The sequence below is a fragment of the Passer montanus genome, unplaced genomic scaffold (assembly GCF_014805655.1).
Source record: "Passer montanus isolate IOZ18808 unplaced genomic scaffold, ASM1480565v1 scaffold35, whole genome shotgun sequence".
Lineage (NCBI taxonomy): Eukaryota > Metazoa > Chordata > Aves > Passeriformes > Passeridae > Passer > Passer montanus.
In genome coordinates, this window is record NW_024368263.1 from 1,814,565 (window position 1) to 1,836,637 (window position 22,073).

General features: G+C 40.7%; 2 protein-coding genes across 9 annotated transcripts in view; one reads left to right on the forward strand and one right to left on the reverse strand.

Annotated features, from left to right (window-relative positions):
• Positions 1–1,458: 1,458 nt before the first annotated feature.
• Positions 1,459–18,924, reverse strand: MFSD11 (major facilitator superfamily domain containing 11). Of its 2 annotated transcripts, none has more exons than XM_039716299.1 (14): positions 18,778–18,924; positions 18,410–18,579; positions 16,842–16,897; positions 15,734–15,841; positions 15,238–15,317; positions 15,043–15,139; positions 13,848–13,906; positions 11,607–11,748; positions 10,766–10,806; positions 9,945–10,010; positions 7,771–7,896; positions 6,736–6,910; positions 5,611–5,746; positions 1,459–5,100 (listed from the first exon to the last, which is right to left on the reverse strand). In XM_039716299.1, exons 2-14 carry the CDS (start codon positions 18,503–18,505, stop codon positions 4,933–4,935), a joined length of 1,350 nt encoding a protein of 449 aa, XP_039572233.1. In that variant the 5' UTR covers positions 18,506–18,579; positions 18,778–18,924; the 3' UTR covers positions 1,459–4,932. The 2 variants fall into 2 exon arrangements, with proteins under 2 accessions (XP_039572233.1, XP_039572232.1); XM_039716298.1 differs by having other exon boundaries at positions 18,760–18,924.
• Positions 18,925–20,920: 1,996 nt separating this feature from the next.
• Positions 20,921–22,073, forward strand: part of SRSF2 (serine and arginine rich splicing factor 2) — a 4,780-nt gene continuing 3,627 nt past the window's right edge. For 3 of the 7 annotated variants that reach the window (XR_005628251.1, XR_005628254.1, XM_039716269.1), the window contains exons 1-2: positions 20,921–21,185; positions 21,323–21,731. Coding sequence is in view for 2 of the 7 variants with exons in the window: in XM_039716269.1 (XP_039572203.1) it covers positions 21,370–21,731 (362 nt within the window). In the remaining 5 variants the exon portion in view is untranslated. The remainder of the gene's footprint in view (positions 21,186–21,322; positions 21,732–22,073) is intronic. The other 4 variants (XR_005628250.1, XR_005628252.1, XR_005628253.1 and 1 more) reach the window with 2 other exon arrangements.

The window sequence follows — 22,073 nt, forward strand, 5'->3', positions numbered from 1 at the left end:
AACAACAGTATGGGTTTCCAAAGGACTGCTTAGCCCTAAACCAACCACTTCGCTTCCCTAAGCTGGCTCTTACAAAGCACTTCCCAAGCCATCGGTTCAGAACGTGTCTCTAAAACAGTGACAAGAGCAACTCAACGAGCCTATTAACAAAAACAATGTCTGTAATTCGCTTTTATTTGCGTGCCTGTGACCATGAAAGGAAGAGGCAGTACACTCACTGGAAATCAAGAGTTCCATTAGGGGTAATCATTGTGTGAGCCTGCTCCCAATTACCACCAATTCCAACCCAAGGACACCTTTTAAAGGTAAAAAAGTTGCCATCATTTAGAGTTCTGCACAGTGTTAAAATGTAAATAAAAGAGAAAGGAGAGCTTGGAGGAAGACTCTCAGCAGCTGAGATAACCAGCTTAACAGAGGCAGGGTGAACTAAATAGAAATCTCAATTTCTAATGCACGAACTCAACTGAACAAAGCACCCCCTTCATGTGCCCACTGAGACTAATTCTCACGTCCAGATTTGCTCTTTATTGCATTTTAAGGATGTTTTCCCCACTCTTATTGGTGCTTCTCTGTGGTACTAACTCAACCTCTGAAAATAAATTTATCAAGGCACCATTCTGATTTTATCCATGAAAATCATGAGTCTCAATCTTGCTTTTGAAGCAGCATGGTCATATCAGAAGGGCAAGGTCCTTGTAAAGCAGCAAACTTCCCAGTTCAGCTCCATCTCTAAATCATCCCATCTTTTACTACTTCTGCCTGCATGCTAGACAGGGATCAAGGAAAACATGGTATTAACTGCTGCTGCCATTTAATTAACATTTGTGGGTCTCCAAGGAAAATAGATGTGTGGATAAAGCCTTCAAACACACATTTCACCAGGAAAATTAATGGTTGTGATGGTGAGGTCGTGCCTTGACTAACACACTTGCACAGTTTGGGTCCAAGGTGGGAACTGTGGCTCCTGGCTTGATGCTGAACATTGCATTTCCTATTTACACTGACAGCAAACAATTCATGTTTGCCCTAAAACACAGAATTTAGTGCTCTGTTCACACACCCCTCTGTGCATTAATTGCTGGCACTTAGGCTGGGGTCCAGGGAACCACATCCATCAGCTGAAGTAAAATTGTGGAATTCCAAGAAGGTCCAGAGGAACTTTGATTAACTCCGTGGTCCTGAACTTATGGCCTCGTACACTTAAATTGTTTTTCCATAAATCACAGCAAACCCCACCAGGAAGTTCTCTCTCCATTTTAAAATGTCACAAACATTCAAAGATCTCACCAGCACAAGATTTCTTGTTTTTCATAAGTGTACCACAGAGGGTTTCTGCTAAGATAGGGACCTTGGTTAAGGATTTTTGGGGATTCTGATTGTTTGGGATGGGGTTTTCTAAACCCCTTTAAGAGTTTGGCAATACCTGCAGAAAATTATAAATTTGAATTATTTTAAGAAAAAAAATATTTTATAAATGGTTCTCTTATCTCAACTTGCTAACATAGATTGTACCTAATTAAATTAACACAAAAGTAATAAAATTACACAAAAGTAAAACCACATAATTAATTAGGAAGGAAGTCCACAGTTCTGGAAATTCTCAGTCCATGTATCAAAACAAAAACCAGCTGGCAAGACAAAATACAGGTATGCTTATATGAGATTCATTGAAGACTAATTTGTAGCAGTTTATTTGGCACTCAGTTGTCAAGAAAAGCAGTTTTCATTTCCTGTTTAGCATTTGTTTGAAAAACATGAGGATGTGATATTAAATCAAGATATTAAACCTTAGTAAAACCCTAAAAGGATGAAGGAAAAAAAATGAAAGAGGACTTTTAATAAACCAAAGCAACTTCATGTATAATTTTGCTTATAAAGATGAAATCTATAATATAAAACAAACCCACAGATAAAGCAAAATCCTTCTTTATTTAACAGTGAGCTCCCAATTCAGATTAACATGAAATTGTTCAAAGGCCACTGAGGTGAAATGAAGGGGCTGCAGCCTCCTGGCTGGTAAATGCTGATTAACAGATGAAGAGATGGAATCATAAATGGATGTCAGTGTCGCTGTTCTCTATATTGCTACACCAAACTTTTCAACCAAATGAACAGCTGTGTACATGGGAGAGGATTTTTCACCTCTTGGCATATTAAAGAAATATGAGTAAGTGAAAAGCAATGATTTGTCAGCAGCAGCCTGAATAACTGAGGCCTCTCTCTTCAGATCAATGTCAGAAGCAATACTTATATAGTTAATTGTAAAAAAGAACAGCTATCCATGATGCAGCTGGAGAGTGCCGTGATTTCTTGAAAATCTTGTCACAGAGCAGTAATACTTCCCTTTAATGACCCTATAAATAGTTCTGAGCAGCCTTCTAAGATTATCTGATACTGAGTCAGACCAGAACAGAGCAAAAGAAAAAAAGTAAAGCATCAGATTCACAAGGGTACTAAAAACCCACAAGTCCTTGTTCATTAGTATCCCTCTGAGTTGGTTTCAAAATGCTTTTTGAAACTACATAAACTTGGCATTTTAAATTTCTAATAAAATAGTTCATATAATTCTTATATGGCAAATGAACATCACAGAAGTTCATCATTAAAAGGGGTCAATTTAAAAAGCAACCTCATGAGAGCCATAACCTACTTACAATTAAATTACATTGTTTAAAAAGCACTTACAAGTTACTCATCACCACAAGACCCAAAAATAATTTTTTTCCCCAAATACACCGTAAGAAAAAACTGCTCCTTGTGAACTTTCAAGTCTTTCTGCTCTCATTAAGGTGATGGGAAGAACAGAGCCCCAAAAGGGTTTGGAGGAAAAAAAAATTCAGTAATTCCCTATCTGGAAAAAAAAAAAAAAAGCTCTTTATCCCTTTTGGTACTCTGGAGAAAATGCAAATGTGTAGCAACAAGAGAATTTTAATCAGTGGCAGCACCCTTTAATCCACACATTTGTAGTGCTCAGTATATAAAAATCATATGCTTCAAATTGCAGGATAACAGGAGTGGGAGAGAGAGAGGCTTTGCAGTGCTGCTGGTCCCATTAATCACATATTGATTGAACACTGAATGCTTTTTCAGGCTGCCTGACAGATTGGAATGGCTCTGGTAACCCCTCACTCAAATCCATGTTCTGCCTCATTCTCTTTTACATCATTCATTAAATCTCCTGGGAATACACACAAACCTCTCTCTCCTGCTTGTCCTCACAGATTTCTCAGCTTGCTGGATGTTCAGGTGCCCTCTAATCCCCCCATTAACACCTTGCTGATCTCACAGCAAAAACCTGCCTGGAATTTAAAAATCCTTTTCTCTATCCCTGGGAATTTAAAAATCCCTTTCTCTGTCCCTGTGAAAAGATGCCCCTCGGCTGTTTGGCTGTGCTCCGGTTGTGACACTGCTCCTGGAGAGCAGAAGTGACAGCAAATGTCACAGGAGATGCCACCCTCCCTCCCCAGGGTTAACCTTGGGAGCTCCTACACGGTTACAGCACGTGGCAGCTACCGACATGTAAAACAGTCTTTTTAATTTGTCTTTAAAGACAAGGCATTAACATTCTGACTGGGCATAAAAGAAGGTTGGTGAATTGTACTTTTCTAAAAATAGCCCCATGGAGTGTCTAAAAACACCTTCTGAGTGTTGCACGGCTGCTCTCTGCCCACCAGACAAACTGCAAGGACTGCAGAGTTTTATGTAGGCAGATAAGCCAGGGTGAGCTGCAGTCACTGCCTGTCACATCACCTACAAGAGTTCTGGACTAAAATTCAGTTACTATGCCTGTAACCTTGCTTTCCTATTTGGTGGATTAAGATTACACTTCCATTTTCCCAAAAGAGACTGAATAAAACAACTTAGGACAAGTGTTTCAGGTTATGCAGTAGAATAAACACTGCAAAATTATTCTGAGAGTTCACATTCTGAGATTATTTATATTTTTTAAAGTTGTGTTAGTGCTCCCATCACAGCTTTCCATCACTGATGAAAATGCTACTGAACTCCAAAGAACTATTTGGGATTGTGGGAGGGAAGCTGTGGATTATGATCCCACATGGATGATGGTCCTTCATAAAGCACTACCCTGAGGAAGGTTCAGCATCTTTCCCAACACAGCTCAACTCTGAGATGCTGAGGCAGAAGCTGTTTTCCAGCATCAATATTTCACAGGCCTTGGGATCCCATCCTTAAGGTGGCCAAGGGTGATTTCTTCAAATTCTTGTAAAATCTATCATGTCACACTATAACCTGATTGACTTCCTTACAAAGAAAAAAAAACAAAAAACATCAAACCCAAAAAAGCCCACAACAGAAAAAAAAACCCAACCAAACAAAAAAACCCCATGGATCTGACAACTTAAGCACACAAAATAGATTAATAAACAAATAGTTGGGAAACAAGGAGCTGAGGGATACAGAATAAGGCAACATTTCCCACAGAAATACTTCCTCACATCTAATTGTTGAAAAATTCAATGCCAAATTGATTTCTCAGCTGTGCAGACACAATCTGCAATATAATCTACCTTATAAAAATATCACTCATTCAATACAGGAATTCAAATGTCTGCAGAACTAGAATATAGGAAAAATAATTTAAGGGACAAAACCCGAAACTAATTCTGTAGTGCATGGTAGAGTGAAATTAGGCAATTACATTCTGAAAGGGACATCTCAGAAGAGAATTGTTCAATACATGGGTCCCTACATTTCCTTCCATTCCCAACAGCAGATTTTTAACAACACAACACCACTCTCAGATGACCAAAGCAAGGAATAAGAGCCTTTCAAACGTGGCATTTTTTTCCCTCCTGTTTCACATTCAGTTGGACTGAAGCAGCAGCTTCCTCCACCTCAACCTCTGCAGCAACTTTCCCCTTTTGACACTTCCCAGAAGCCATGCCTGTGCTGCTCCTCCTGGCACAGGGATCAGATGCTGCTGTAGTCTGAGCCACGGGCAGCCAGGGCTGCTGCTGCTCCCCACTCCACGGTGAAGAAGGTGATTGTGCCAAAAAAGCCCACGAGCACCATGATCAGGAGCTGCCACTGCAGCAGGAAATAGTTGCTGTAGAAATAGGCAACTGCAGCACAGATGGACTGAGAGGAAAAACAAAGTGAGAAGATTATCAGTGGAGATTTCCAGGCTGGTGCTGCTACAGGAGGATTATCAAAGTGACACAGAGACAGTTTAATATGAAGCTCTCAGAATGCTTTTGTAGTAGACAGAGAATCTTAAGGCTTCATTATACCTCAACATATGTCTCAGCATGTCCCACAACAGATTTAGTTTTTACTTGTTATTTAAACAGCATTCAACTGTAGAAAATTAACACCAAACTCCAAAGTGTTTGTAGCATTGCAAGCTGGTATTTCAAATGGTAAAACCTCTACCAAAACCTCTGGTATTTCTAACCACTGTGTCTAGAAGCAACACAGACAAAGCTTTAAGATCATGGCCCAGGAAACTGTTTCCAGCTTCACAAAACTATTTTACACCAAAAAAATTCAGCATGAAATAATTTGCAGAAATATTTTTCTCAGTTCATTAAAAAGCCCAACCCAGTATTTCAGTAACATCCCAACAATCCTACTTCCAAAAGGCAATACCTGAACAAACTTAAAGATGGCAAAGGCAGGAGCACTGTCCTCTGAATACAGGAATCCCAAAATGCTGAGGAGCTGGGTGTTGAAGCAGCTGTCCCCCAGCCCCAGCAGGAAGCTGCAGAGCATGGCCACCTCTTTGCTGAAGGAGAAAGCAATTCCCATTTAAAAGCCATTCATTCAAACAGCTCACGCATCTATAAATTGTTTCTGGCAGACTTATTTGGAAACTGCAAATGGAAGAAAGTTATCACACTTTTAATTTCCACAGAAAAGAACTGGGAATGCCTGACTTGGCAAAAGGAGTCATTTCATCAGCTTTAATTTCTTGAATGCCAAGACTTCTGTTACTGTTACCTGCAGTCAATTCTGCACTGAATTAGAATCACTAAAATAAGGTTTTAGTGCTTGGAGCCACAAAACCCACACAGTGATTAAAAGCTGAGGCACATGGTGAGTTCAAAAATCTGCAGGAATGTTAGAGAAAAACCAATTCATTTGGCAGAAGAATACTCCAGCTAAAACCAGTCACCTGCACAGGCACAAATGCTTAGAATTGCAAGTTAGCAGCTGGGTCTGCAAAACTGACAGTAAAGGATTTTCACATAAATTGGTAAAAATACAGCCCAAAAGAAAGTTGTAATGGTGAGATAAGAAAGCTTTCTATATTCTTCCCCCAAAACTGAGTGCTGTAAGGGACAGGCTGCAGTCACACCAAGTGGAATTTGACAATAAGCACTGGAAGACTTTAAAAACCAGTGCAACAGGGCAAAGCTGGTGCTCCCTGATGTAAAACTGAGCCCAAGACTGTTTTAAAATAAACTGAATTCTTAACACCCACTACAATAGATGCTGGTCTTGCTATTGTGCTACATGTCAGAAACATCAGTTGTCAAGTGACACAACTGCTATTATTCATCCTCAGGCTTTTTATTCTTATGCCACTCAAGTTCCTAAATTGGGTGCACACTGGTGGAATATCTACCTTTAATAAAAACAGAATTCCTGAAAGCTTTTTCCAGGGAGTTAGTCACTATAAAGAAAAAAACTTCAAGAAAATTTCTGTAGAGAAACAAGCTGTTTTACACACATCCTGAGTTAAGCAGCCAAAGGCAAAAAAATCCCACATACCTTGGAATCATATAAGCAACTCGATCTGTTCCTTCCATAGGAGCAATGGGGGCATCATTTGGCATGTTGAAAAAAATTAAATAAAAGGCTATGAAGTGGACAAAGATGCCCAGCATCACCACTGGGTTCCTGCCAGAGCGACTCCTCTTGCTCAGCAAACCAAAGATTCCTCCCCCTGCAGGAGCAGAAAAGAGGAGAGAACTGAATCAGAGAGGAGATTTAAAACCTGACAATTTAAATGATAAACATTCCCACACTGAATAACAAAGATTGACTGACATGCAAACAGCCCCAAGGAGTTTGCCAGGGAAATGGGGCAGGAGATTGATCAGATGGGTGCTGAAGAACATATTTCACCTTTTGGCAAGTATTTAACCAGCAGCCAGTTTCCTTCAGTATTGCAACATCACTAAGTGAAAATGGACAGCCTTGTGCTCAGCTCTTAATTGAAAAACATGCAACTCAATGGATTTGAGCTGCTAATGAACAGTGGTTTTTTGCTAAGCACCTCAGTACTTGAGTCTACAGAAAAAAAGAAATATTTACTTAATGAATATTACCTGTAGCCAAATTTATTCAAATATCACATCTCATTTAACAGAAGCAAACTTTTTAGAGAAAGAAATCCTTAGTGTAAGCATTTATTCAAAAAAATTAAAATTATATCACTCAAGAAGCAATAAAAATGCAAACATAATACTATTTCAAAATAGCATTTAAAACAGCAAAATGGTTTCAATTCCCTAATAACACCGCAGCCCAGTGCTTCTCACATTGGAAGTCTGTGTTTTCCTCCACAGAGGAATGCAGAATATTAGAATTGGTCTACATCCACTTTACAGAGTGTGAGGTATAATTCACAGTGCAGTAAGGAAGCACAGTGCCAATTATATTGCTACTATTTCATTTTGTGTTCACATAATTATTGCTGGAACCTCCAAGCACACTACTGAGTTAAACACACACAAAAAAAATATTAATAACTGCATCAGCCTAATCCTTTTTGTTGTCAAAAGACAGCAAGTTTAGACTCACCCAAGATTTCTCCAACACCAATAAAAATACCAGAGAGACCAATCAGGCTTTTCTCTTCACTGCCAAACCTGTTCACAGCACCAATGCACGTTCCATAGACTCCAGAAAAGAATGTTAACACCAAACCTTGGAAGGAAACCAAACAGAACTGACAGATGCACTCTCATAAAAGTCAAGAAAAAAATCTTTATGTCTAAAAGCTGGTTTGCCCTCAGGTATCTTTCAAATCATATATTTAAATTAGATGTGGGTAATAAAAGCAAAGAGGGAATTTTAAATGATGTAATTATTATATTCTTCTACACCAGTTCCTAAAAGCCACATTAGGAAAGTGACACTAATTGGTGTCACAGGCACCCAGGTTCAGTGCTGCTACTCTTGACCCAGCACCTAAAGTGTTTATATTCAACAAAATATAAAATATAGGTTTATATTTGTTTATAGTAAACCTATATATATTTGTTTATATTTGGTTATATTAAACAAATAGAAACCTACAGTTTATATTTCTACTTCTACAAGGACTCTGGAATTTTATCAAATAAAAATGCCATGTGAAACAACACAAAGTAACTGAAGAAATAAGGCACAATTTCATTTAAGGATTTCTCCCCTTTCAAGTTATGGCATTCCTAAAAGCCCCAAATATCAATAAGAAGCTAAGAATCCTAAAATGAACTTTTTTATACATACATAATGAATTTAAGCTGAGAAAGAACAACTGCTGTTTGTTTTAAATCCTCTTTCTTTTTATTGCCATTAGTGTGAGGAAAGGTGACACCACTGACCCAGCTAACGTGACCATGAGCAACCATTAATATAAAAATACCAGCTCACTTAAAAAGTGCATTTAAAACAACACAAAATGTTATTCCTAAACAGAGAAAAAACAGCTTAAAATAAAGCTTTCTCATTTATATCCTTTGCTTTTTGGCTACACCCAATGCTGGTACAGCTCACCCTGCCCTGCCTGAACTGCATGGCCGCAATAACAGGGGGGCACTTGGAGCATCTTAATTCCAGTAATATTGGAATAAAAGTCCTGGTTGGCCTTAGGGAATTTTCTGTTTTCCTACAGAAAGTAGCAACACCAACCCAGATCCAGAAGATGGCAGCAGATATTTTTTTTCCCCAGTCTGGACTGATTTATTTTTATGCCACCTGTAAACCCAAATTTCAGGATATTCAGGCAAAACCTGACTCCCTTCTCTTGTTATCTTGCTCCACATTCCCATCCCCAGAGGAACTCATGTGAATTAATCTGGGTTAACACAACACTGGAGATGCTGTGGAGTAATTTGTAACTCAGATCAGTGGCTGGAGTAACCCAACTCCAGAGCTACTCCTGCTGTTTCTCTACCAGCAGCTGCTGTAAACTGCAATGTTGATATTTTGTTCACATCTACATTTTCCTTTTCACATAACAATAATTGTTCCTAACGGTGACTCAGAGCATAGGCTCTGGAAGTACATCTGTTTTATAAAAAAACCTAATTTGATCATGAACAAAACTATATCTGAAGCCAAATAAGGAGCAAGAAATCCCCCCAAAAAAACAACTCAAGGACTTTATATGGGGTTTTTTTGATGAAAGAATCACTTATATGGCAAAAATACATTTTTATTTTATAAGTCTACATTGGTGCAAGGATACCAGACCAAGGTTAACTAAAAGTTGCTAAAAAGAATGAGAACTCTTGCCACAGCAAATCCTATTGATAAAAACAGCTGGAAATTACAAAGCTGTTTCCCAATAGAACAAAGACTAAAATGAAGAGCTTTGGGAATCTCCCATGCCTTAATGAAGGTATGATGTACAAACAATCCTTTAATTCAAATGCAATACAACTGCATCAAATGGATGCAATACAGCTGAATTAAAAAATCTCCACTCTATGGATAGTGCAATATCAAATCCCACAAAAGCCAGCTCTGTAAATTTTGCCTCTCACTTGGGACCCAGAACTTTACTGAACCAGCACCTGCAGGTTTGGATGCACCATCCTCCTGTACAGAAACATTCACCAGGACACAGAAACGTCAGGAGTAACCCAAAATTAATTAAAACATCCAAATAATGTTTGCAGAGATATGGGTTAAAATTCCAGTCTGGGGTTAAAATTCCAAACAATGCCCTGCCAGTGCTCCCTGGTGAAACTCTGCTGGCTTCATACCTGTGTAGGCTGTGGTAACACTGAGAAGCAGCATCTCTTTGGTGAAGCTCAGTGTAATAGATTTCTCTGTAAGGAAATAATAAAGAAAATTAATAAAACTTCTGAAGGATACCACTAAGATAATCTAAGTTACTTTTGCTCTTTTTTTAAAGCAAAAATTGGTTATTATACAAACAGTGGATTAAAGTTTTATTTACTGTTTATTACAGCAGAATGTCAAATAAACCAACCCCAATCTACCATCTAGAAGAAATGTGTCATCCTAAAATTGTATTTTGTAAGAAATGCAGTGGGGGAAATATTAAAAAGGAGATACACAGTTTTCAATTATCAGACAATTTTCTGTTCTCTGTATTTTTGTACTCTCAGTTCATGGCAACTGTCTCCTGAAAGGATAAACAGATTTTCAGTGAAGATCCTCAGAAAAAACTTAACAGTCTCAGGCAGAACACATCAAGCTTCAAAGGGACCTGAAGATGCTTCAGTTCTAAATTGTTAACTGGTATCAACTGGTGACAAAATCAAACAACCTATTTGACTTCTTTTTATCTTCATATGTTTGTTGATTTTTATTTTTAAGTCTCACTGCCTTTCCCAATGAGTAAGCTGCTTCTTTCGTGCCCATCTGTACAAGGACGCTGCTGTAAAGCAGTTTGGATCTGAAATCACATCAAAGGAGGAACACTCCAAGTCTCTCCTGGACCACTCAGGAATGTGATTGAAGTGGTTTGTACATGATCACATCATCAGCACAAACACAGAGAGCTGGCAAGGAGATGCCAGGTTCTGCTGAAGCAACTCTTATGTGAAATTGTACTTACTGAAGGCAGCCACTGCTCTCATCATTTTGTTTCGTGCAGACCTGGGTAAACAAATTACTTGGTCAAAATGGAAGAGAATAACCACACTTTACTGCTGTGCTGCAAGGCACCTTCATTTTTCAAACCTTCTGTACATTTTCTAGCCCTGCAATATATACTGGAATATGCCAATGTATTTTTAAAAGTTTCTGAGATCTAAAGTAACCACAAAATCTCTTTGCTGCCTGCACTAGTGAATGCTTGCTTAATAGAATCTTTCTTTTGAACATTTTTAGCTTTCAACATTTTTTCCACAGGCCTGCTCACTGATGTTGTTCTAACATTTTCATTGTTCTTTAAATAAAGCAAAAATATTTAAGCTGATGCCTCAGGCAAAATTGCACTGGATCAGTGTAACTGTGCATTTCTAATGTATTTATCAGGGTGGAATATATATTTAGAGAAGATAGGAAAAACATGTTCTAGTTTGTAAAACAACCTATAAAAAGGAGCATTTTCTGTTTATTCCAGCCTTTCAAATGGGCTGATGAGGGCAAGATAAATAATAACCAGTGGAGAAGAGGTGAAGGGCATCTTTTGCAAGGCACTTGCTTATCAAAGGAAAAACTTCATGTGCAGTACTGAACTTCACCCTTGAGAACATGCCATATCAAGAACATTATTTCTCATATATTCTCATTGTTAAAATGCAGACACTTTTCTGTTAAATCTGTGAATCCACCAGATTGCTGATAACATTCATGTTTCCAGCACAGAGGGGAAGTGAATGCACAATGTTCCTCTGTGGAGCAGGAGCACAAACAAGCAGATGTGACAACATGTTATTGCCATCAGCACTTACGAGCTCTCCCCCAGGATTTCATTAGTGGAATCATCATCCCCTGGAGCTTTTGTGTCCTCTTGTTTCCTAATCAGAAAGAACAGAACTGTGCCCACAAGACTGATAACAGTCAGAGCAATGAAGACAGTTCTGCGATCGCTCTCTGTGGAAAAACAAACAAGAGCCATAACCAGATGTGCAGGAGAGATTCAAACCAATCCAGCTACCTTCCAACAACTAACACACACATGCTACAGTGGTTAACACACACTAATTTTTCTAGCTTACCTTCCACACGGAGCTGCTGGCAAACTCCTGTCTCAGTTTTATGATGCTAATAAAATATCAGCAAATTAAAGAGGTCCCTCGCATTCTCTGCCATGCAAAGGCTATGACCAAGGAGCAGCCAATCAAAGGAAGTGCATAAATAATTAGCAGAAGAAAATACATCTTTGAAGACTTATATAATTTAAGATGCCCCAAACCCCTTCAGATTTGTAAGAGAATCCCTTGACCAGCATCAGAACCATGAGCACCATGACATCCTAAACTGTAGGCATTAAAACCACCAAAACCTCAGTGACTGCCACAGCAGCTGAGGGGGCAACTCTGCTAAACAAGTTGTAAACTGCAGCACAGCACAGGCACATCTAATACAAAAGCTACCCCCACTTACCAGTATTAAGCAGGGAAAAAAGCCAGTAACAGCAAAGAGTTGTGACTGAACTAATTAATAACTCTAAGATATCACCTATGCTTGTATTTACTTCCCCCTTAGCTCAACAGCAAATGTAAACTTGTCCTGAAAATAACTTGGGTATGATCACAGATCCAAAAAGAGAAGGTGTGCTTCACAGCTTGAAATGATCCTGCTATTTTTATATAGCCAGGTATAGGTAGTAAAATAAGGTTTGATTTTTAAATGCTATGTGATTTTTGAATGCTGTTAGGGTGTGATATAAAATTTTCTAATAAAGAGGAATCTCAAGACATTTAAGATGGAAGCATGTGTAACAGCAGAACTGCCTCACAGTTAATTGCTCTATTCTGTGGTTAGCAGAGCAGTGAAGTTTGGAATGCACAGAATTTGAGCACCCCTCCAGGTTCAAAGTGTCTCCAGTATTTCCAATAACACTTAAACCTTTGTATTACAGGTGAGAGAATGCAGAAAATGACCTTTACATTTAGCCAGTGTGTCATTACCAAACCTGTTTCTGTGGATAAGCTGAAGAGATGGAGCTAACAGAAACAAGAAGTGACTGTTCTCCCTGTTCTGTTATTTCTGAAACCTGATAATTATTGTTTAAAAGTCAACATCTTACTCCTGATTGACCAGAGCAGAATTAATCATCTGTTAAAGGTTAAAAGAATTGACCATTCTAGTAGATATCCAACATTAGGACTAAATAAGGAAAATTATCAGTAATTATAGAACAGGAAAATCAAACTTATCTGTTTACAGAGCACTGCCTTCCCAGCAGCACTCATTTTTGGTAATTAAAATCTATTTTCACCACTTTTCTTAGTGAATTCCCACCTCCCTACTTTGCCTGGCCTAAACAGTTGACAGAAATCTTTGGTTTAAAAACAGAATCTCAACACTGTCTGGCTCAAGAACAAGTAAAGTCCACTGTTATCCAGTCCCTGCTCTTTGCCAGTCAAGCACAACATCAAATGGAAAAAAAAATACAGCATTAATTACAATCCCATCAGGAAGTTCATCTCATAAACTATGCCAAGAAAGGAAGAGAGTTCTTTCTCCACTCTCCCAGCAGTGCTGCCTCATCTCAGCCTCTGACTCCAGCAATGCTTTGTGCAAGCACAATTAATGCAGACACAAAGTAAAAACTGAGATGGTTTTCCTTTATTTTCCTTTATTTCATAGCTTAATCAATCTCCAATATGATTCAAAGAACACTCCACACCAGGAGCTTGCTTTGGAATAGGATTGTGTGTACAGTATTGCACATACAGCCACAACACCTTCCCCAGGTGTATTTTGGCACAAATGTGTCTGTAAAGGGAAAATCCCAGAGTAGCTATTGTGGAAAATCTCCAAGAAGTGACTACCTACAATAAACTGGAAGAGAAAAGAAAAATCTGCTTTTGTATAAGCTTCCTGCCACTCTGGAGTTCATTATTTCATCTGTTAATTCATGCTACTGTGTTTAAAGGTTGGCCATATAAACAAGCAGTACCCACAGTAGCATTATTTCATGCTACTGTGTTTAAAGGTTGGCCATATAAACAAGCAGTACCCACCTGATATGTGAGTTTTTCCTTGCCAAGCCAAGTATATATACAGATTTCCAAAAATCAAACTGAAAACAAAAGAGCAAAGGTCAACAATACATTCTGTGAAAAAAATAGGGTTATAGCACCACATTAGTACTATTTTATACAAAAAAAAAATCCCAAGGCTGTACAACAGTGAAAGAAATAAAGACATGAGTCACTCCCCATGTCAACTGCTTCTACATAAAATTAAAACAAATTTGAGGATTCTGCCCCAAAATGGTGGCTACTTGTTTTTATCAATCAAGACACAAAGTGGTTGCAAAAATGATGAAATCTGCATCTAAGCTGTTTCTAATTTTGGAAGGGTATAGGTTAGACAGCTGACATATTTCTGGAGGTGATTTTGTAATGCTTCCTTGTCATGTGTCTTGTCTGAAGGATTGCTCAGCTCAAGGAAACTCTCTGTCCCTAACTACCATTCCCAAAGTACAGTCATTCTGAATAAATAATTTAAAAGAGTTTTAGAGCCAATTTTCCTCTTATTAAGCCACGTATTTTGTACAGTAACCCACTGTAAAATGTTCCCCCTCAGAAGAGTCCCAACCTTTTCAGTCTCTCCTCAAACCATTAGCTCTGTCTTCTTGTATAATTTCATTTTTTTTCTCTATATCTTAATTGTATTCCACTCCCATGAGAAACATTAATGATCTTTGCACAAAACACTTAATGGCCACAACACAGCACTCCCTGCCTTGTTCTCACTGCCCTTGATGCTGAGCTTTTTGGTGATTTTTTTTCAGTTGAGCAGCACTCAAAGTTTAATATCAGAAAGACATCAAAAACAAGATTTCTTTTCTGACTGCCAGATCAAACTTCAGTGTCTTCATCTTGGCAGTGAGAACCAGCTTTTCCCTCAGTAAAGGACACAAATTGGAACATCCCCCCACGACCAAGAAGATTGCTGTTACATCCCTCAAATGCTCCCCTAACAGAAATATATCTTTTCAGCAGCTCAAGAGTTGAGATTGCAATACTCAGCTTTCTTAAATTCCCTCTTCTGTAATGCACAGCACCAATAAAAACATTGCTTCCATCTCTCCTTCCCACTGACTGCAAGGTCCCAGGGGAGTCATTTTCAATGCAGTCTCCCACTTACAAAAAGATGTAAAAGGCAGAATGTGTACACAACAAAAAAAAAAAATTAACAAATAAAGCTTACCTGAATTGTAGGAGTGCCCAAAATATTCCACTGTTCCTTCCAATGGTGTTTTCATCAGAATTTTCAGTCAAGCAATTTCCCTGGGCTGTCCAGAGGACTGAAACAGACAGAAGATATTGCTCAGGAAATTAAAATATTTTAAAGGTATTTTCAAATCTCATAAAAAACAATCACCAGAGTAAGAACAATGCTTACCAGCAGCTGCAATGCCAATAAGCACAGAGGCAGTGTAGAAAGCCCAGGTAGCTGGCTGGATAAAGACTGCAATGTACAGGCTGGAACAGAAGAGATCAGTTCATTGAACACTGACCTAAAGTGGACAATGCTCTTTAACAATCACATACCTCACTTAGGTGCTTCTAAATCAGCTTCTCTCTCCTAAGGGATGTTGAAAGACAGGTAGTATGTGAAAAATATTTTTACCCTTCTAAGCAAATAGAATTTTTTTTATATTGTTATTAATCTGAGACTATAACCTCAATTCCACAGTCAGCAAAGTCTGGAAATGCTGTGGAAAAAGATGTGCTGTTTCCAGTAGGTTGAAGTACTCTGCAGTTAAACACCTGGAGTATCTCTGTCAGAGGCTTTTCTTAGCCAGTACAATTTCATGTATGGCACAGGAGCCTTAGATGTGAAAAATTTAAATAAATATTTCCAATAAAGCAGGCAAAACCTCAAAATTGATGCTTACCTATAAAACACACCACTAACAACCATGGAGAATTGAGGTCCCACTATTGCAACCAGTGAAGGTGATATAAGATTTGATGCAGACAATACTCCATAAATAATGGACATGCTACAAAAATTAAAAACAAAGAATGTTAAACACTTAAAATAAAACATAGGCTAAAATATGATTTAAAAGTGATCAGTGGAATTCAAAATATCCAGATGAGTACATACATAACTTAACAGCAAAACTTCAATGGTTTATTCATTCTGCTTTCAACATTTCCCTACTTTCTTCTGTTCCCTTCACCCATGGCACTCCACCTGGGAATACAGGAGTGAACAGTATTCCCTGGATTGCTGAGCAGAGTCCCAGGCTGCTGCAGGCAAGGACATCTTGGAATTTACAGCTGCATTTGTCAAACTGCTTGAACAGCAGTTATTGTATTTTGTACCCTGTATGTCTAGAGGAGAATGTTCTGGAACCTCATTTATCTGTCAGTGAGGTTTTCATCTTCTGCCAAACACACCACAGAAATTTTACAGACATATTTTGTGCCAGTGGCATTTTTAGTTTAAATTAAGACAGTAAATCCTTCAAAGGAGCAGTGAGGTTTTCCTACAGGACAGATTAATTTGGAATGCAAAAGGTCCCTGATCATGCCTGGCAAGTTTGACTCTGCCAGTGCAACCAAGAATGGCTTTTTGTGGTTTTGCTTGTCTTTCTGACTGCTCCTTTCACATTTGTGTTGTATTTCCTGAGAGCTGATCCACACCACCTGTCCTATACAAACACAGTGTACAAAAGCAAATAACCAAGGCCTGAGTTAGCAGTTTTATTTATTTTTAAACTTCCACCTTCTTTGCCTCCTAAGGTAAAACGTTGGGAATGTGATGACAGTGGTTTTTCTCCCTGCAAAGAAAACATGCAAACCAGATATGTAGTTCAACTGGAAATAATTCAGAGCAGAACTGTGAGAAGCCTGTTTTAAATTGCTTTAAGTGTGTCAATAAATTATGAAGTCAGCAGAACTCTGCAATCTCTTGAGAGTGTCTCTCTACTGGATGAAACTGTAACTAAGTTCACCCTGCAAGGAGCAAAGTAAGAAGAAAATCTGTGTAATTACCTTGTGTAGCCACTGCCATGAAAGTCTGTGTTGTTTAAATTCGTGATAACAGTTTGCTGTGAGGAGAAGATCATACATTGTAATATGTTAGAATCTATCTTGCATTTTGAAAACACCTGCATCTGTTTGAAGTCAGTATCAAACATTAGAATTATTCATTAATAGACACTACAAAGTACTTGAAAGAATTTAAAATGTTAATTACAACTCACACCACCTCCACAACAAAGATGCAGGAGATATTTGGCAAGGAAACATCTATATTTGAAGAAGAAATCAGTACTTTATTATTAAATCATAATTTCCTAAGAGAGCTAAAATACTTCACAAAACTTCTGTTTCATTTAAGACCTTTCTTATGTCAGTAGGTATGACTATCTTAATTTTAAAAGTGGGGAAAAGGAGAAGTTTCAGACCAATCTTAACTTGACCTAACTATGAATCTCTGTTAAGAGTTTCCATTCTTTTCAGCTTCCCATTATCTGCCTGTCCCTTTTTTTCCCCTTGAATCAGCTTTAGTGATCATGAGACCACGCAGTTAGTTGGACTGGCAGGCAGATCTGATTGAAAGACATTTGTAAAGACTTTTATGACAGTGAATTACTTGATTGCATGATCACAAAGTCCAATTCAGTAAGGTGCTGAATTCATTGCAGAATTTCTGAGATCATTGGGCTGCACTTGAGAGCTCACAAAAAATATCACACTGCACTAGGACTTGCAAAAACTACCCCAAGTAGTTATTTCTGTAATATTTCTGTATTATTCTGTAATATTCTGTCTAAGTATTTCTGTAATCTTCTGCAATGCAGTGAAGGACATTTATCTGTCTGAAGCCAGCAAGGATCCTTCTTGCAAGCAAGAAAAGAGCTGTAAGACCTGTGGGCTCAAAGGGGATGTTGAAATCTATCTGCCCTGCAGGAGCAGAACTAACAATACTGAAAGCAGCTCAGGAAGTTAAAGGGCTAAACCTGGCAGTAACATGCGCCTAAAAATTCAAATAGTAACAGTAAATTTGGATTATGCCCTGCTCAATTTTTGCTCTGGAAAGAGATACTAAATAGCAGTAAATAACTCCTTCAGCTGGAAGGTGACTTGGCAGTTTAGCAACTGTAGAAATCTATTTGTCAGGTGTTATCCTCATACTCCCCCTCAATATCTAGTTTGTTAGATTATGAAAATCTAGTTTATAATAGCATGGTTAATAATAACTTAGGCAAATATTTTGAAAGGGACAATATAGAATATGCAAGGCTCAGTGTCATTCAATTGTCTAACATCACAAGTGTTAAAGCAGACACTATTTTAAAGCTCAAACATTTTATAAGATTATTTTTCTACTTTCTAAGCAATCAGGCTCAGCTTTATATGGAGCTATGCTATCTTAAAGAGATAACCTGCTGAATTATTTGGTTAAACACATTAATCTACTTCAAACTAAACCAAAAGAAGATAAATGTCAGAGTATCTTGCACATTAGGAAATCCCAAATAAAGCAACATTAGAGCACACAAAGGAGAAGCCAGGATAAATAACTGAGACAGAAACAATTTGAAAGTCACACCTACCGCGATATTTCCACAGGACTGGAAAGCAGTGAATATAAACATAAATGAGACTCCCAAAATAATGATGTTGAAAAGCTTTTTTCCTTCTGGAGACATTTTGTGTATTTTCCCAAGTCCTCAGTTTCAGTCTGGAAAAACTCTTTTTTCTTTTAAAAGTTTCCTCTTAACCTCTGTTAAAAAAAAAAAAAATAAAGAAAGCAAGCTTCAAAAATAATGATTACTTAGGGCTACTTATTAGCTGCAAGAAAATATAAATTAATCAAGAGTCCTGATAACTCTTTTAAATAACGTGCAACAAAACTCGAAAAATAAGGTGTGGTACAAAAGGTAAAGCCCAAGATTTCCTCTACCTGCTCCCATGAAGTTACCCGGGCTGACTGCAGTGTGTTACTCCATGGCATCCCTCGCAGCTTTCCCAATATCGGGCAGGTGAATCGGCTCAGCTTCTTGGCATTGCTGAAATCAGGATTGCGGTCCCCGGCCTCTCAATCACCTGACGAAGGCTCGCACATTTCCAGGCACTGCACAGGAAATAAAGAACATTTCAGTGTCTCCATCAGCTGACCAGCGCTGAAAGCCCTTGTGCACTATGGGAAATGCAGTTTTAGCAAAGCAACCTTTTCCTAGTTAAAGCGGGGAAAATCTCCCAGTCCTCTGTACCAGTTTTTGAGAATTGTAATTTCTCGCCACTAAATAACCTCGAAATTATTATTATTATTATTATTATTATTATTATTATTATTATTATTATTATTATTATTATTATTATTATTATTATCATACACACAAAAAAAACCCTCAAAAACCAAACTCAAAAAATAAAAACCTCACTCAATGACAGAATCATGGAATCACAGAATGGTGACATTTTTGATGGAAAGGACTTTAAAGCCCATCTCGTCCCACCCCTGCCATGGGCAGGGACGCCTCCCCCTGGACCAATTTGTTCCAAGCCCTGAACACTTCCAGGGATGGAAGTGATACCATTAATCTTTTACTTCACAGTATTTCTAAATAATAAATTTAAGATTAATTGATCCTCGAGTCATGAAGATCTCTGTCAAAACTGAGGATCAGACGCTGACCAAATGGCTGCTTTTTCCTGTTACCATCATTTGTCTGTTCTGTGGGGCCTCTGGGGTTGGAGAATTCAACTAAATCAGTTCTACTTTGATGAATTCAACTAATCAGTTCTACTTTAATGCTGGCCAAAAGGACAGAGAAGGAAGTGCAGAATTGATTGATGTAAATGACAAACCACCACATTTTACCTCTGCTGTCTACAGTAAAGGGTTTAAAGAAACAGAGCTCTCAAAGGGAGAAAAGGATATTAGTCCAGGAGTTAGAAGGGGCTCATTGAGAGAGCTCAGACTAGATCTGAAGTGGGATAAGGTTTGCTTGATGAACCTGATCACCTTCTGTGATGAAACAACTGCATGGATGGGTGAGGGGAGGGCAGTGGATACTGTCCATCTTGACTCCAGCCAGGTTTTCAACACCGTGTTTCACAGCACCCTCCTGGGGAAACTCAGGATGGGACGAGTGGGCAGTGAGATGATTGAGAACTGGCTGAACGGAAAATCCCAGTCATCATCAGTGGCACTGGGTCTGCTTGGAGGCCTCTCACTGGTGTCCCCCCGGGTTGTTTAACCCTTTTATCAATGACTTTGGTGAGGGGTCGGTGCCTCCTGAAGCAACAACTTTTGGAATGGGGGGAGCAGCTTTCACAGAGTTCCTTGGACTGAGAAGTTGCTTGTCGCCCTTACACAAGGGCTGTGCAAATCTCCCACAGTGTGAACTTGCAGAGCGCTGAGCAACAACTTTTGGGATGGGGGGAAGCAGCTTTCACGAGTTCCTTGGACTGAGAAGTTTCTTGTCACCCTTACACAAGGGCTGTGCAAATCTCCCACAGTGTGAACTTGCAGAGCGGGCCGGTGTGAGGATGATTTTAGTATTTGTCTACTCGGCTCTCACAGGCACCGAGGAGCCGGCGGGGACCGCCTGGGCAGCGGGGCGGATCCACCGCGACACACCCAGAGCTGGCGGGGCCGCGGAGGCTTCCCCGGGCACCGCTGCTCGCGGGGATGAAGGAGAGCCCGCTCCGGGCTGCCCGGCCCCTCACGGCCGCCACAGGCACGCAGCGCAGCGCGGGCAGGAAAGGCAGCGAGCTCCCGCTCCTGCAGCTGCTCCGGGAGAAGCGCTCAGACAGAACCCCAGCCCCATTCCCCTCACGGCTCTCCCCTCCGCGTCCGCCATTTTAAACCGTCCCCGCCCGCCCGCGCCACAACCGATTCACTTCACCATCGCTTTTTTTCCCCCGCGGTCACGGTTTTTAGCTCGTCTCCCTCTCCCATACGCATGGTCTGCCCTAATTTATTTTATTTTTATTGTTACTGCTATTTTTGGGATTTTATCATTTACGGTTTTCAACACACATTGTTCAAAAATTTCCCCGCCTCCAGCGAGCCCTTCCGGGTCACGGCGGCGGCGTTTTAGCAGCCACTTTCCAACCACAGAGCGGATTATTAATTTACAGGGGGATTCCCCGCGCTCCCTCGGGGACCACCTCGGGAAAAAGTAGGAAAAGGGGATCGGGGGTCGCTCCCGCGGCGCGGCGGGCGGGGCGGCGCCGCGTTTCCTTCCGGGGCGCCGCCGGCCATTTTGTGGCGTTAAGCCGCGCGCGCGGGCGGTTCCCTCTCATTTCCTCGTCGCGGCGGGACGGGGCGGCCGCTCCCGGCACTTCGCTCCGGCCTCGGGCCGCCCCTCGGACCCTGAGGTGGGTGCTGCTCCCTGCGGACCCCGCGGCTTTCCCCTATGCGCTGTAGCTCTCCTCCTTTTCGGACTCGCCCCGCGGCGTGAGGCGCGTCGCCCTCAGGGCCGCGCCGGCTGCTGACCCCCTTGAACCCCCCCCAGGTTTATTCTCTTCGTCCGCCGCCGCCCTTCAGGGGCTCCTGCCCACCATGAGCTACGGCCGCCCGCCGCCCGATGTGGAGGGCATGACGTCCCTCAAGGTGGACAACCTGACGTACCGCACCTCCCCGGACACCCTCCGGAGGGTCTTTGAGAAATACGGCCGCGTGGGCGACGTCTACATCCCGCGGGACCGCTACACCAAGGAGAGCCGCGGCTTCGCCTTCGTGCGCTTCCACGACAAGCGGGACGCGGAGGACGCGATGGACGCGATGGACGGGGCGGTGCTGGACGGCCGGGAGCTCCGCGTGCAGATGGCCCGCTACGGCCGCCCGCCCGACTCGCACCACAGCCGCCGCGGGCCGCCGCCCCGCCGCTACAGCAGCAGCGGCTACGGCCGCCGCAGCCGCAGGTGAGCGCCGCGGAGCTCGGGCAGCAAATGAGTTGAGCTGCGCGCCCGTGCGATGGGAGCCGTTTGTTTTCACGCTGGTTGCCTAGGGAGGTAGTGAGGTCCCTGTTGCTGAGTGGTAGGGACACAGAGCTGAGCCATGCGCTCTAGGCCGATCCTGGTTAAGCAGGGGGGTTGGACGGATGACCCGCTGTTGCCCCTTCCTACCGGACCGATTCTGCGATTCTGGGTCCTTTTCCCAGTGAGTTTCGTGGCGGGGCTGGGAAGAGGAAGTGGGGGTTTACTAGAGGTTTACTAGCAGAGGCACGTGGAGTTCCCTGGGAGTGGAAGGGTTTCGCCCTGTAG

Excerpts from the sequence above, each read along its gene's own strand:
- MFSD11 (XM_039716299.1), bottom strand. The coding sequence starts at position 18,505 with ATGTCTCCAGAAGGAAAAAAGCTTTTCAACATCATTATTTTGGGAGTC. Across the intron at positions 15,318-15,733 it reads GTTAGTGGTGTGTTTTATAG|CCTGTACATTGCAGTCTTTA; the intron begins GTAAGCATCAAT and ends CTTCTGTTCCAG. Across the intron at positions 6,911-7,770 it reads TGGTGTTGGAGAAATCTTGG|GGGGAGGAATCTTTGGTTTG; the intron begins GTGAGTCTAAAC and ends CTGCTCCTGCAG.